General features: G+C 38.0%; 1 protein-coding gene across 1 annotated transcript in view; it reads right to left on the minus strand.

Annotated features, from left to right (window-relative positions):
• Positions 1-15,293, minus strand: part of DISC1 (DISC1 scaffold protein) — a 445,546-nt gene that overhangs the window by 19,272 nt on the left and 410,981 nt on the right. Inside the window, exon 11 of the mRNA XM_036755554.1 lies at positions 1,489-1,606. Within this exon, the coding sequence (XP_036611449.1) occupies positions 1,489-1,606 (118 nt within the window). The remainder of the gene's footprint in view (positions 1-1,488; positions 1,607-15,293) is intronic.

Below are 15,293 nucleotides of genomic sequence, written 5' to 3' on the forward strand. Positions count from 1 at the left end.
AAAGGACCTCAGGGTCCATTTGTCCAATTTATATCTGAGTCAGAAGACCTGACAAGTAGTCAGCCAGCCTCCATTTGAAAACCTTTAGTAAAGAGCAATATACCACCTCTTAGAGCGCTCCATTCCACTTCAGGGCAGATCCAATTACTACAAAGGTTTTTCTTACACCAAGCCAAAACCTGCCTTTCTCTAACTTCTCCCATTAGTCTTAGTTTCATTTCCATCTAAAGCAAAGAAGGACAAATCTAATAGCAGACTGATGGCTCGGTGGACAGAAATGGATTTGGAATGAGGAGTTGAATTCAAATCTAGTGTTAAATATTTACTAGTTGTGTGACTTTGGCCAAGTCACCTAACCACTATTGACCTCAGTTTCCTCATCTGCAAAATGGAAATAGCATTTTACTTACCTCCCACAGTTGTTCTGAGGATAAAATGATTGACATTTAACATATATAAAGCACTTTGCAAGCCTTAAAACACTATATAATGTTGTTATTATTATGGTGATTTCTTCCACATTATTTCAAATACTTGGTGAGAACTGCCATGCTCTCTCTTCTCACCTATTCTACCAAATCTTCTATCCTTCAGGCTAAACACCTCCAGTTCTTTCAACTGATCTTTGTATAGCATGATTTTAACTCCCTCCATTACCATGGTTGCCTTTCTCTGTACATCCCTCAGCTTGTCAATTCCCTTCCTAAAATATGGTACCTACAACTAAATATATTACCCCAGCTCTGAACAAAGCAGAGTTCAGTGGAACCACAAACTCCTTCATTTTGGACACTTTATTTCTATTAATGTAGCCCAAAAATTATGTCAAATTTTTTGTGGGGGGAAGAAGTGAGCTTATGTATTATACTATTAATTCATTTAACTTGGAATCTACTACAATCCCCATGTCTTTTTCACAGAAAAAGTATTTGCACTCTCACCATCCATTCATGTGCAGTTGGACTTTTTAGCCTATGTGTAGGACTTTCCCACTTTTTCCCATTAATTTTAAATTATTGAGAAATTGCTTTTGACTCAATCTAAGGAAAAACTTCCTAATGATTAGAATTTTGCCAAAATGGCATATACTGTCTTATTGGTAGGGAAAGAGGGAGAGGAAATAAGTTACCAAGGAAAGGATGCACAAGTGGTAGATGGATGGCTACTTATCACTGATGATAATAAATGGGATTCTAGCTCAGGTACGGGTTGGACAGAACGACCTCTGAGTTCCTGGAGAATCTACAATTCCAAATTCCTATTATTACCTTACCTGGAGCAAGAGGAAACTTATTGTTTGCTGTGATTGATTTGTGATTGATTTCCAGGATCTTAGAAGTGCCTCCCATAGAAAATAATAGAAAAATCTACTTGTTTCCAACTGCTACATTACTCATTGACAATGATTCATTTTTAGTTGTTTTCTATTTTTTTAATCTGGAGTTAGAATTTGGCAGGTGGTAAATCTATACAAGATTAAAAGGATATGAACAAGACCTTCATCATGGCTATAGATTGCATCATGAAGTTGATCTTCCAAATACAATAACTTTTCACTTATGGCTTCACATTTTTCTCTCAGTTCTAGAGAAATAATGTAAGATTCCTGTCAAAAGAAAAAAAGAGAAAGGTCACTTATTCATTATATATTGCACTGGGGGAAGCACCTCCTGAAAATGTTTCACTGTCTGGCACATTATAGGAGACTTTCCAATAAAACCAACTTTTACACCTCATCTGGATTCAGTCAGTCTGTCTCACAATAAACATTTATTAAGGGCCTACTATGTGCCAGGCTAAGTGCCGAGGATCCAAAGACAGGTAAAAGAGAATCCTTGCTTTCAAGGAATTCATAGCATAATGGGGAAGACAGCAGGCAAAATATATACACACACACACACACACACACACACGCACGCACTCACACACACATGCACGCACACACACATGCACACATATAAGCTCTTTATGGGATAAATTGAAGGTGATCAATGGAGGGAAGGCACTAGATTAATAAATTCATAGGATGTCAGAGCTAGATAGGAACTTAAAGATCATCTAGTCTTAAATCCTATTTCTTTTTCATAGTCTTAGTATTCTTATCCAGGTATTTTTCCATATGAATTTAAAGATTCTATCCAATTCTTTACATTAACCTGTTAGTATTCTGATTGGTGTTGCATTAAATCTTTAAATTAGTTTGTGAAATTTTGATATTTTTAACAAACATGCTGGACCTAACTCCATTTGTTCAGTTCTTCCTCAATTTTTGTCAAATTTTGAAGTTGGCTTTGCATAGGAATTTGCTCTCGTATGTCTTGATAAGTTAATGTCCAAATAATTGACATAATTAATCATTTTCATAAAGGACATTTCTCTTAGTAACTGTTTCTGTGGACTGTTGGTTGTGGCACACAGAAATGCAGATGCTTTTGTGTATTTATACCTCCTTTCCCATTTAATAACATGATCAGACCTATGCTTTAAGAAGCTCCATGGAGAATGGATTGAAAGGAGCAGTGGGTGAAAGACTTAAGGCAGGGAGACTAATTAGAAAGCTGTCACAGATGTGACTGCAGCTGAGCAGTGATGAGGGCCTGAACCTGAGTGGTTGTTGTGTGAGAGAATAGGACATGACTTACAGTAGATATTGTGGAAGTAGACTTGACGAGACATAATGACTGATTAGATGTGTGGGGTAAGAGTGAGAAGTTAAGGATGACTTCGAGACTGTGCAAATATATGACAAGAAATAGGGAGGTTTGGGAGAGGGATAAGTTTTAGGGAAAAGATAGTTTTTCTTTGGATATGTTGAGTTTGAGATGTCTTTAGGGCATCCAGTTCAAAAAGTCCAGCTGATGTTGTAGGACTGGAACTCAAGAAGGAGTTTAGGGCTGGGTCTATAGGTCTGGGAATCATCTTCAAAGAGATGATGATTAAATCCATGGGAGCTAATGAGGTCACCAAGAGGGAGTATAGAGAAAGCAGGGAAAAGAACCTTGAGGCATATTCATAGTTAGGTAGAGTAAGAGGGGACAACTAGCCAACAAATGAGTTTGAGGAACAGTCTGACAGGTAGTAGGAGGAGTAAGAGAATAGTATCACAAACATGGAGAAGAAAATACATAGGAGCAGAAGGTAGTCAGCAGTCAAATGCTGAGAGGTCAAAAAAAATGAAGATTGAGAAAAAGATGCCATATTTGGCATTTCAAAGATCATTGGAACTAGAAATAATTTCAGTTCAGTGTTGAGGCTGGAATAAAATTCACAAGGGGTTGAGAACTGAGGGAGAAGAGAGTCAATTGAGACAATGAGAGTAGAAAGATTTTTCTAGGAATTTGGCTACAAAAAGGAGGAGAGATATAGAATAATAGCTTGAATGGATAGTAGAGAATGAGGAGTTTTTAAGGATAGGAGAGACACAGTGTATTTGCAGGGAGTAGGCAAGGAGCCGATAGATATGGAGAGATGGGAATCTAGGGAAGGGGCAGTGGATAGGTAGAGGGTAAATGCAGGATGATTGGCCTTGGTGAGGAGGAGGACAACCTCCTCATCAAAGGCTGAAGTAAAGAAGGAAAGGGTTGGGGATGACACCAAGGGGTTGATACATAGAGTAGTGGAGAAGATAGAACTTGTGATGAATGGCCTGTATCTTCTCAGTAAAGCATGACGTAAGGTCTTCTGTTGAGGATTAGGTGGAGGGAAGGATGTACAAAGGCTTGAGGGAAGAAGAAAGTTTGGAAAAGCCTCTGAGAGGCATATAGAAAACCAATTTGAGAGGAGTATAAACATTGCCTTGTTGAAGTGAGGGCTCAGTTGGAATTCAGTAATATAAATTAGTAGTGAACCAAGTTAGCACAGCTGTGTAATTTCTGCTGCAGCACATGAGTAACATCAGAAGAGATGGATGGTTAGAGGAATCCAAGTTTGAACTATAATCTGGCAATGGAGAAATGGTAATGGGACAAAGGAAAGAGGCATTTGAGAGTAGGGGACACTGATTAACCATAGGGACATGATTTGGAAGGAAGGAAAATGAAGCTAGGGGTGGTAGCCTGGAAGAGTATTGAAGGGCAGAAGGACTGGAGTTCCTAGTGGGGACGGAGAATTAATTTGGAAGGAGGGGATCATAGGCAGAGATGGAATGATAGCAGACTATGGCCAGATAAATTTCAGGATTCTTGATTGTGGAAGTGGAACATTTGTGTGTAATTGTGAAATCAAAAGAACATGGCCATTTCTGTGTATGCCTATTATTGAGTGAAGGAGTAGGACCTAGGAACCAAGGAGATTGAGAGAAGAGTGACAGGGCCTGAACTAGGGTAGTGGCCACCTGAGTAGAAAAAAAAGAAGGATGCAAGAAGTGTCATAGAAGTAGGCAGCTAGACGGAGCAGCAGATAGAATCGAGTTTAAACGCTAGCTATTAAGTGGAATTGAAAAGTCTTGACAACTAATTGGATAATTGGGCTGAGGGAGAATGAGAGGGCACCAGAAAGTCAAATAGGAGTCAGAATATCAAGGCTTAAAAAGCTCTGTCGAGGATTTTGCATTTCATCCTAAAAAGAACAATAAGTCACTAAAGATTTTTAATCAAAGGCATGAGGACGGATAGAAGGAAGAGTAAAGAATGAATCAGAAGTCATGAATCTGGATGATGAGAAGGATGGTGATGACCTTGATGGAAATAGGGAAACTTAAGAGGGGAAGTTAATGAGTTCTATTTTGGAACATTGAGTTTGTAATGCCACTTAGAAATTCAAGTGGAGATATCCAGCAAGCAGTTGGTGATGTGGTACTTGAGTTCCAAATAGAGATTAGGACTGGACTGGGCAGCCATCTAAGGAGAGATAATCATCCTGCCTATAGTTTTGCTGCTAATCACACATGACATTCCATCTCTGTTTCTGTGCCTTTTCACTGGCTGTCCCCAATGTCTGGTATAAGCTCCTTCTTCAAATCCACCTCTTGGAAACCCTAGCTTCCTTCAAAACCATCTCCTTCATGAGGAATTTCCTGTTGTCTCGCCTCACCTCCAGTTTCTAGGGCCTCCTATCAAAATTACCTTGTATTTACTTTATATATACTTACCTTTGTACATGTAACTTTCCATGATCCCCCTCCTCTAATCTTATATCAATAGGTAAGATTCTTAGGGACAGGGATTGATTTTTGTCTCTGTGTATCCTCAGTATTTATCACAATGTGCAGTGTACAGTAGGCACTTAATAAAGGCTTACTGAATTTAATTGACAAAGTATAAACAGTTCTAAGGGCCAAGCAATGTGCTGTTTCCGTTGGCCAAGACATAAGATTTTTACAAAGGCTTTTTTTAGTCACAAATTTATAATTATGCCTTGATATAACATCAAACTTGTAGCTTCAACATTCTAAATTCTTTTTTCTAATATGTCTGGTAGCTTTTCAGGTACCTTCAAGGTCAAGAATAATCTTTTGACCAGAAGCTAGAAAGAAACTCAGCAGGGACAACAAATTTCATTCAATACTATCCAATCCCAAAACTCATTTTTATAAAAGTAATATTACTTAGTTCTTATGCAGGTAAATATTCTCCTTTAAGGAATTTTGGTCAGTTTAGAAATAGCATCAATAGAAAATATCTGAGTGATTTGGTTACTGAAGCACTGTGACTGTGAACAAATTGGTAATCGAATCGCTAAGAAGGTTTTTCAATACATCTGTTATATACCTAAATATTTCAAAACAGTAGAAAAGGAAGGGTCAGGGAACAAACATTTATACAGAGCTTATTATGTGTTAGGCACATTACAAATATTCTTTCTTTCAATCCTCCCTACAACTCTATAAGGTAGGTGCCATTATCATTTTCCTCATTTTAAAGCCGAAGAAACTGAAGCTGAGGTTCAGTGATTTATCCAGGTTCACAAAGCTAGCAAGTGTCTGAAGTTGGATTTGAACTCAGATGCTTCTGACTCTAAATCCAATGCTCTATCCATTAAGCCACCTAGCTACAGTCATTAGACATATGACCCAAATGAGTTCCCAAGAGAATGACAGTATTTCAAAGTGAACAAGTCATAGAAACCTAGACCAAATAAATAAACAAGAAATGCTAAACCATCCATATTTGTTGTTCAATGGAGCCTCTTTAAAATTAGAATTACTTCATTAAAGCTCCAAATCAGTTCCAAGTGGTAGTTTTCTAAGACACATTACTTATCTGAGAGGAAAAAAAAATATTTACATAGAACCATAAGCTTAAGCTTGTATTTACTTCCCCCTCTTACTTCATATATCAAAAGAAACCTTGAGGGTAGCTTGCTTTGATGGGTAAAACTACATATGTATGTATACACACACACATATATATAATTATTTCTTTTTCATCTTCCCACTAACCTTCAGAAAAGTAGTCTGCATTTCTCGTCAAGATGACGGAAGAACGAAAGGTTCAAAGGGAGCTAGGTTCTTTGTATACTCCTTAAAAAGAAAGAACTATACCACAGTACAGAACAATGGCTAAAAATCCCCACAAGAAAATAAAAATCAACTCATTAAAATTAGTAGAATGACAATATAATTTTTAAAGGCAGTACAGAGAACAATTGAATTAACTATAGTTTCAGAAGTAACATGGATAGAAAAAGAAACAATGCAAGATTATGCTAAGAGATATTCTCAAATGGATAAAGTAGGACAAACCTCTTTTTTTCTTAAATTTTTTTTCAAGTATCACAATGTTTATTGATAGATACAAGTATATAAAATCAGGGCATGAACATGACTTGATAAATTAAGTAGACTTAATTTCAATACTATAATAAGAGGGACCAATTCAAATTCTCACCATTTTTGTTTCACACCCACAAAAACCACTTCTCTTCAAGGGCATTAACGATCTCTCAAAACTGATCAGTTTTGTGCAAGTAAACCATGTTTCTTTTAAAAAGACTTATGCACTTGCCCAGGCTCAAGGATATTAAAATCTAGTACATAAAGCCCATTACTAGAGGTAGAAATAGAGGCAATATACTATTACAGCAAAATACAGTGGGGTGACAGAAAGGAGGGCTGACTGCAGAATGGGGCAATCAGAATATATGCCATCTTGGAGTGGGGGGGAGTAGAAATGGGGAGAAAATTTGTAATTCAAAATCTTGTGGAAATCAATGCTGAAAACTAAAAATATTAAATTAATAATAATAATGATAAAGAAAACAAGTCATTCCCCAACTGATAAATGGTCACAGGACATGAACAGGCAGTTTTCAGATGAAGAAATTAATCTAATTTAATTTTTTAAATTTAATTAATTTTTTTTATTTCTTTTTTTTCATTTTTATTTATTTATTTACTTAATATATTTAGTTTTCAGCATTGATTTTCACAAGAGTTTGAATTACAAATTTTCTCCCCATTTCTACCCTCCCCCCCCCCACTCCAAGATGGCGTATATTCTGGTTGCCCTGTTCCCCAGTCAGCCCTCCCTTCTGTCACCCCACTCCCCTCCCATCCCCTTTTCCCTTCCTTTCTTGTAGGGCAAGATAAATTTCTATGCCCCATTGCCTGGGTATCTTATTTTCTAGTTGCATGCAAGAACATTTTTTTTGAACATGTGTTTTTAAAATTTTGAGTTCCAAATTCTCTCCCCTCTTCCCTTCCCACCCACCCTCCCTAAGAAGTCAAGCAATTCAACATATGCCACATGTGTATCATTATGTATAACCCTTCCACAATACTCATGTTGTGAAAGTCTAACTATATTTTGCTCCTTCCCAACCCATCCCCCTTTATTGAATTTTCTCCCTTGATCCTGTCCCCTTTCCAAAGTGTTTGTTTTTGATTACCTCCACCCCCATCTGCCCTCCCCTCCATCATCCCCCCTTTAATATCTTCTTCCCTCTTCTTTCCTGTGGGGTAAGATACCCAATTGAGTATGTATGGTATTCCCTCCTCAGGCCAAATCTGATGAGAGCAAGGTTCACTCATTCCCCCCTCACCTGCCCTCTCCCCTCCTCCCACAGAACTGCTTCCTCTTGCCACCTTTATGTGAGATAATCCACCCCATTCTATCTCTCCCTATCTCCCTCTCTCAATATATTACTCTCTCATCCCTTAATTTGATTTTATTTCTTTTAGATATCTTCCCTTCATCTTCAACTCACTCTGTGCCCTCTCTCTCTCTCTCTCTCTCTCTCTGTCTCTCTCTCTCTCTCTCTCTCTCTATATATATATATATGTACATACATATATATACACATATATATGTATATATATATACATACATACACATTCACTTATACATAAACATATATATGTGTGTATATATATATATATATATATATATATATATATATACACATGTATATATACATATTTCCTTCAGCTGCCCTAATACTGAGGTCTCATGAATCATACACGTCATCTTTCCATGTAGGAATGTAAACAAAACAGTTCAACTTTAGTAAGTCCCTTGCAATTTCTTTTTCTTGTTCTTTTTCTTGATTACCTTTTCATGCTTCTCTTGATTCTTGTGTTTGAAAGTCAAATTTTCTATTCAGCTCTGGTCTATTTTATTGAAAATTCATATTTCACCTTGGAGCATGATACTCAGTTTTGCTGGGTAGGTGATTCTTGGTTTTAATCCTAGCTCCATTGACCTCTGGAATATCGTATTCCAAGCCCTTTGATCTCTTAATGTATAAGCTGCCAGATCTTGGATTATTCTGATTATGTTTCCATAATACTCAAATTGTTTCTTTCTGGCTGCCTGCAGTATTTTCTCCTTGATCTGGGAGCTCTGGAATTTGGCGACAATATTCCTAGAAGTTTTCTTTTTGGGATCTATTTGAGGAGGCGATCGATGGATTCTTTCCATTTCTATTTTGCCCTGTGGCTCTAGAATATCAGGGCAGTTCTCCTTGATAATTTCTTGAAAGATGATATCTAGGCTTTTTTATTGGTCATGGCTTTCAGGTAGTCCAATAATTTTTAAATTATCTCTCCTGGATCTATTTTCCAGGTCAGTGGTTTTTCCAATGAGATATTTCACATTGTCTTCCATTTTTTCATTCCTTTGGTTCTGTTTTATAATATCTTGATTTCTCATAAAGTCACTAGCTTCCACTTGCTCCAATCTCATTTTTAAGGTAGTATTTTCTTCAGTGGTCTTTTGGACCTCATTTTCCGTTTGGCTGATTCTGCCTTTCAAGGCATTCTTCTCCTCATTGGCTTTTTGGAGCTCTTTTGCCATTTGAGTTAGTCTATTTTTTAAGGTGTTGTTTTCTTCAGTATATTTTTTAGTATTTTTGGGGGACTCCTTTAGCAAGTCATTGACTTGTTTTTCATGGTTTTCTCACATCATTCTCATTTCTCTTCCCAATTTTTCCTCTACTTCTCTAACTTGCTTTTCCAAATCCTTTTTGAGCTCTTCCATGGCCTGAGACCAGGTCATGTTTTTCTTGGAGGCCTTTGTTGTAGGCTCTTTGACTTTGTTAACTTCTTCTGTCTGTATGTTTTGGTCTTCTTTGTCACCAAAGAAAGAATCCAAAGTCTGAGACTGAATCTGGGTGCGTTTTTGCCACCTGGCCATATTCTCAGCCAACTAACTTGACCCTTGAGTTTTTCAGCGGGGTATGACTGCTTGTAGACTTTAGAGAACTATGTTCCACGCCTGGGGGGATGCGCCAGCTCTGCCACACCAGCACTCCTCCTTCCCCAAGAACCCCCAACCCGGACTGGAGTTAGATCTTCAGCAGGCTCTTCACTCCTGCTCTGATCCGCCACTTAATTCTTCCCACCAGGTGGGCCTGGGGCCGGAAGCAACTGCAGCTGTACTTCTGTAGCTGCCCCACCTCCGCTGCCCCTGGGCAGTAGCCTAATCGGGAACTCCTTCCACTCCTGCAGCTTTTCCCACTAACCTTCTCTATTGTCTTTGGTGTTTGTGGGTTGAGAAGTCTGGTAACTGCCGCAGTTCACTGATTCAGGGCACTAGGGCATACTCCGCCCAGCTCCTGGTCTGGTTGGTCCGTGCTGCTCACACTGGGCTCTGCTCCGCTCTGCTCCCAGCTCTGTGCGGGATAGACCTCACCCAGAGACCATCCAGGCTGTCCTGGGCTGGAGCCCTGCTTCCCTCTGCTGTTTTGTGGGTTCTACAGTTCTAGAATTGGTTCAGAGCCATTTTTATAGGTTTTTGGAGGGACTCGGCGGGGAGCTCATGCTAGTCCCTGCTTTCCAGTTGCCATCTTGGCTCCACCCCCCAGATGAAGAAATTAAAGCTATCTATAGTCAGATGAAAACATGTTCTAAATCGTGATTGATTAGAAAAATGGATATCCAAACAACTCTGAGGTACCACTTCATATTTATCAGATTGGCCATTATGACTGAAAAGGAAAATGACAAATGTTGGAGGGAGTATATAAAATTTGAAACACTAATGGACTATTGGTGGAGTTGTGAACTGATCTAATCATTCTGGAGAGCAATTTGGGACACTGTCCAAAGGACAACCAAACTGTGCATACCCTTGATCCAGAAATACCACTACTAAATCTGTATCTCAAAGAGATCATAAAAAAGGAAAAAGGACCTACACATACAGAAATGTTTACAGCAACTCTTTTTGTGGTAGCAAGGACTTGGAAATTGAGAGAATACCCATCAACTGAAGAATGGCTGAACAAGTTGTGGTAAATGAATGTAATGAAATGCTATAGTACTATAAGAAATAATGAGCAGGCTGATTTCAGGGGAAAAAAACCTAGAAAGACTTACATGAACTGATGTTGAGTCAAGTTTAACAGAACCAGGAGGCCATTGTACACAGTAACAGCAACAGCAACATTATGGGATGATTAACTATAATAGACTTAGCTCTTCTCTGCAATACAATGATCCAAGACAATTCCAAAAGACTCATGAAGGAAAATGCTATCCACATCTAGAGAAAGAACTGTGGAGTCTGAATGGAGATGTAAGTATACTATTTTCACCTTTTTTTGGTTTGGGCTTTTTTTGTGGCTTTTCCCTTTCTGTTTCTTCTTTCACAACACAACTAATGTAGAAATATGTTTACATGACTGCACATGTATAACTTATATCAGATTGCTTGCTGTCTTGGGGAGGAATATGGGAGGGAGTAAGAGAAAAAAAATTGAAGCTTACAAAAAATGAATGTTGAAAACCATCTTCACATGTAGTTGGAAAAAATAAAATACTATTTACCAAAAAAGTTATAGCAGATTTTTTGAGCAAGACAAGGTCCCATTTATGCAAAATTAAGATGCATATACCTTGAATCAAGAATTATCTATCCAATAAAACTTAGTATGATGTTTTAATGCAGGAGAAACATCACAGGATCATAGCTTTGGAGATTGGAGAGATCTTAGAGACAATTCGGTCTAATGTGCTGTCATGTTACAGATTAGGAAAGTGAAACTCAGGGAGGTTGAGTGACTTGTCCAAGGTCACATAGGTAGGAAGCATCAGAAGTAGGATTAGAACTCATGTCTACTGCCTACAAAGCTAATGTTCTTTCTATTCAACTATGGACTCTGAAAAGCAATTAGACTGAAAACTATACAGAATGTGATATGTACTTAAAGTAATAGTTAAGCCTCTTGACCAGAAAGAAAAATAATAATATTAATAATAATGATGCTAGCTAACATTTATGTAGCACTTACTATGTACTAAACACTTTACAATTATTATCTCATTGGATCCTCATAACCCTGGGAAGAACGTGCTATTAAACAACTCATCTTGCTCAAATTGAGAGTTACAAGGGACTTCAAAGCCCCTTTGGTCTGACCCATAACTGAACACAAAATTCTTCTACAGCATACCTGACAAGTAGCCACCCAGCCTTCGACTGACGACCACCAATGGGAAGAATCACATTCCACTTTGAACTACCTCTAATTATTAGGGAGTTTTCCCTTTCATCAAGCCTAAATTTGCCTCTTTGCAACTTTCACTTTGTTCCTACAAGTTGATAAAAATGTGAGAACTCTGAGGGAGGAAAAGTCAGGAGAGAAATGAAGAGGAAAGATGATCCGCAAAACTTCTTTGATGAAGGCAAAGTCCCAATTAAAGAAACCTAAATAATTATCAAAACACCAGAAGTACATTATATGGATGCTTTTCTTATGTTTGCATTAATAACAGAAATATTAAGACTAAGGAAGTGTGTTTTCCCCTCCAGGAGAATGATTAAATAAAAGACTAACCTAGCAACTGTAAAATTAAATGTACATGGACTAAGCTTGTCAATTGAAAAAAAACTAATGATAACAATAGTGTATTTGCTCTTATTAGAGAGGAAGGAATTTTAATCAAAGCAATAGGAAGAAATTATTAGAGACAAAATTATAAGTTTGATTATACAATAATATAACAGAAGGTAGAAAAAAGTTTGGGGCAGCAAACAAAAGCAATGCCAATATAATTAAAAGGAAAGAAGTAGATTAGGGAGAAATATCTGTAGTAAATATGGCAGCTAAATTCAATTCTATCAGGTCCTCATCTCCAGGATTATATAAAAAATTCTCTGTTTGGCATTCAAAGCCATTCATAATTCTTGTCCCCCACACCGTTTGCAGTCCTTTATGACCTTTAATGTACTCTGAGACCCAGTGATATTGGCCTCCTTGAGGTTCCCCTAGCAAGATGCTCCATCTGCTGCTTCCCAGGGGGAGAATGTTTTCCCTCCTCAACTCTGCCCCTGGCTTCCCTGGCTTCCTTAAGTTGTTATAGTTTAGTTGTTTTTCAGTCATGTCTGACTCTTTGGGATTGCATTTCAAGTTTTCTTGGCAAAGATACTGGAGTGATTTGCCATTTCCTTCCCCAGTTCATTTTACAGATAATAAACTGAGGCAAATAAGGCTAAGTGACTTGTCCAAGGTCACACAGGTAATAAGTATCTGAGGCCAGATTTGAACTTAAGTCTTCCTGACTCCAGACCCAGCACTTTACCCACTTAGCCACCTGGCTGTCTTGACTTCCTCAAAGTCCCAGCTAAAATCCCAACTTCTACTGGAAGGGCTTTCTGGGGTTCTAATCTTTCCCTCTTATCTCTGAATCCCTCAAAGTGGCTTTGACCCTAAAACAACTTGGATCTACAGGGTGTTCCTAAAGTCTGGACACATAGACAAAAATGCATATTTTAAAGAAAAGAAATGAATGAAATTTTCAACAACATTGTATTTAATTGAAATATTAACAAATAACATCTTCAATATGATTGCCATCATTTGTGACACAAAGGTTCATGTGCTATGCAAGACTCATGTGAACTCAATGCAATAACTCTACAGTTCCTATGTGTCCAGACTTTGGGAACACCCTGTAGAGATCCTTCCAGGAAACTGAGGTAGTTAGGGTACCAACCTAGGGTTTGAGGGTTTACTTAAGATCAATGTCCCAGCATCCTTTGGTGTCCCAGGACACATCCCCAGATCTACCCTAGAAAAGATTAAACTCTCAAGCTAGCCTCAGAACTTCACTATATCTCTCAGCAGTCCCTTGGTACAACAGGAATCCGGGATTGGGCAAGTCTGTGTACTTGTATTAGGAATTTAATAAGCATCATGAAGATGCTCCCCCCAATACAAACACATATGAACAATAATGCTCTTTGCTTGTTGTCAAGAGAAAAGATGACTAGAATAATACATCCAAGAAAAATAGCCATTAATACTGTAGGTATAAAATGAGGAAGTTTTGTATTTTATCTAGTAATTATCTTCTTGTTGCTCTCTCTGGGGCAAGGTGAGCCCTATAGCACCAAAGTCTTCCATCTAGGGCAATTTCTTCTTGTTGTGAAGGAGGAGAGGAATTTGGGTCTGGTGTATGGTCTCATGATTTATCCATAACTAACAGCATGTAGCACAGTACTTGACCTTGTCCTATATAACTTCTCTGGGACTCAGTTTCCTTATCTGTAAAATGAAGGTTTGGAATTGATGGCCTATAAGGTCCCTTCCAACTCCAATTTGTGATCCAGTGATCCTTCTCCCAGATCGCCAGAGAATCATCTGATCTCCCTCTTAACTTCTTGTCCTCAGATTTTGTTGTTGCTGTTATTGTTATTGTGGTTGTCTCTTTAGCCCACTGTTTTACCCAATTTGTGACCATGTTAGGTAAGCACTCAATATACTTTTACATTTATTTATTCAGTTAGATCACTTCCAGAGGTGGGAGGATTGAAGTGGCCAAGGCACTGACATTGCAAAAATTCTCTGCTCTCAAGGAGTTTACATTCCACTGCAATGCTTAGAAGAGTCAAAAGCTTGACATAGTGACACAAAAATGGATTTTTAGGTAGAATGGATCATCTTGCTGGAAGTCTTAGATGGCATTATTCTAGGAATGCTTAAAGAAAGGATTTTGGAATGGGGAAGAGAAACAAATTATTTTTGCAGTTAGGGGGACATTAAATAACTGTATTCTTTCTGAATTCAAACTAAGTGATATTTATTGTATTTTCTTGGTACCCTTTTCTTTCCAGTTTGAGGTAATAAGAGGAAAAGTGACTGGGAAAGTAGTCTTACTCAGTAAGATGCATTCTTTTTTTTTTGGAGAGGAGGAAGGCAGGGCAATTGGGGTTAAGTGACTTGCCCAGGGTCACACAGCTCAAGTGTCAGAGGCCGGATTTGAACTCAGGTTCTCCTGAGTCCAGGGCTGGTGCTCTACTCACTGCTCCACGTAGCTGCCCCAAGTCTCACTCAGTAAGAAAGGGGTTCTCATACATTTATTTTAAGCACCGGAATCTCATTTTCTTTGACAAGGTCACTAGACTAAAATGCCAGGGAATATCAAGACATATTATGCTTGAAAAGGTCTCTTATGCTAATGTTCTGGATCAGATGGAAAGATGTACTGTATCTGTACTACCCAGACATAGGTTTCAAGGAAAATTTTGACCTACTAGTCTGGTAACACTGTCAAAAAAGAAAATTAGGTAAGTCTGGCATGACCTCTTCTTGAAAAAACATGTTGGTTCTTAAAGATCACAAAAATCTTGAATGGCACATTTTTAAAAATCATAAAAGAAGATTACCAAGGAATATGGGAACCCAAAGTCAGAGTTAAGACTGATAAAATCTATAGTCATCACCATAAAAGAACCTCAATGTAATACAACCAGAAACGTGATTGCCAAGCTTCTAAGCTCTTAGGTCAAAGGAAAATGTATTGCAAGGACCTAGAGCTATATCACATGCCAAAGAACCCCAGTCAGCATTGCCACAAGGCTATAATCAACCATAAAAAATGAAATTTAAAAAATAGAATATAACATATAGCA

Source organism: Trichosurus vulpecula, chromosome 4 (assembly GCF_011100635.1).
Source record: "Trichosurus vulpecula isolate mTriVul1 chromosome 4, mTriVul1.pri, whole genome shotgun sequence".
Taxonomy (NCBI): Eukaryota; Metazoa; Chordata; class Mammalia; order Diprotodontia; family Phalangeridae; genus Trichosurus; species Trichosurus vulpecula.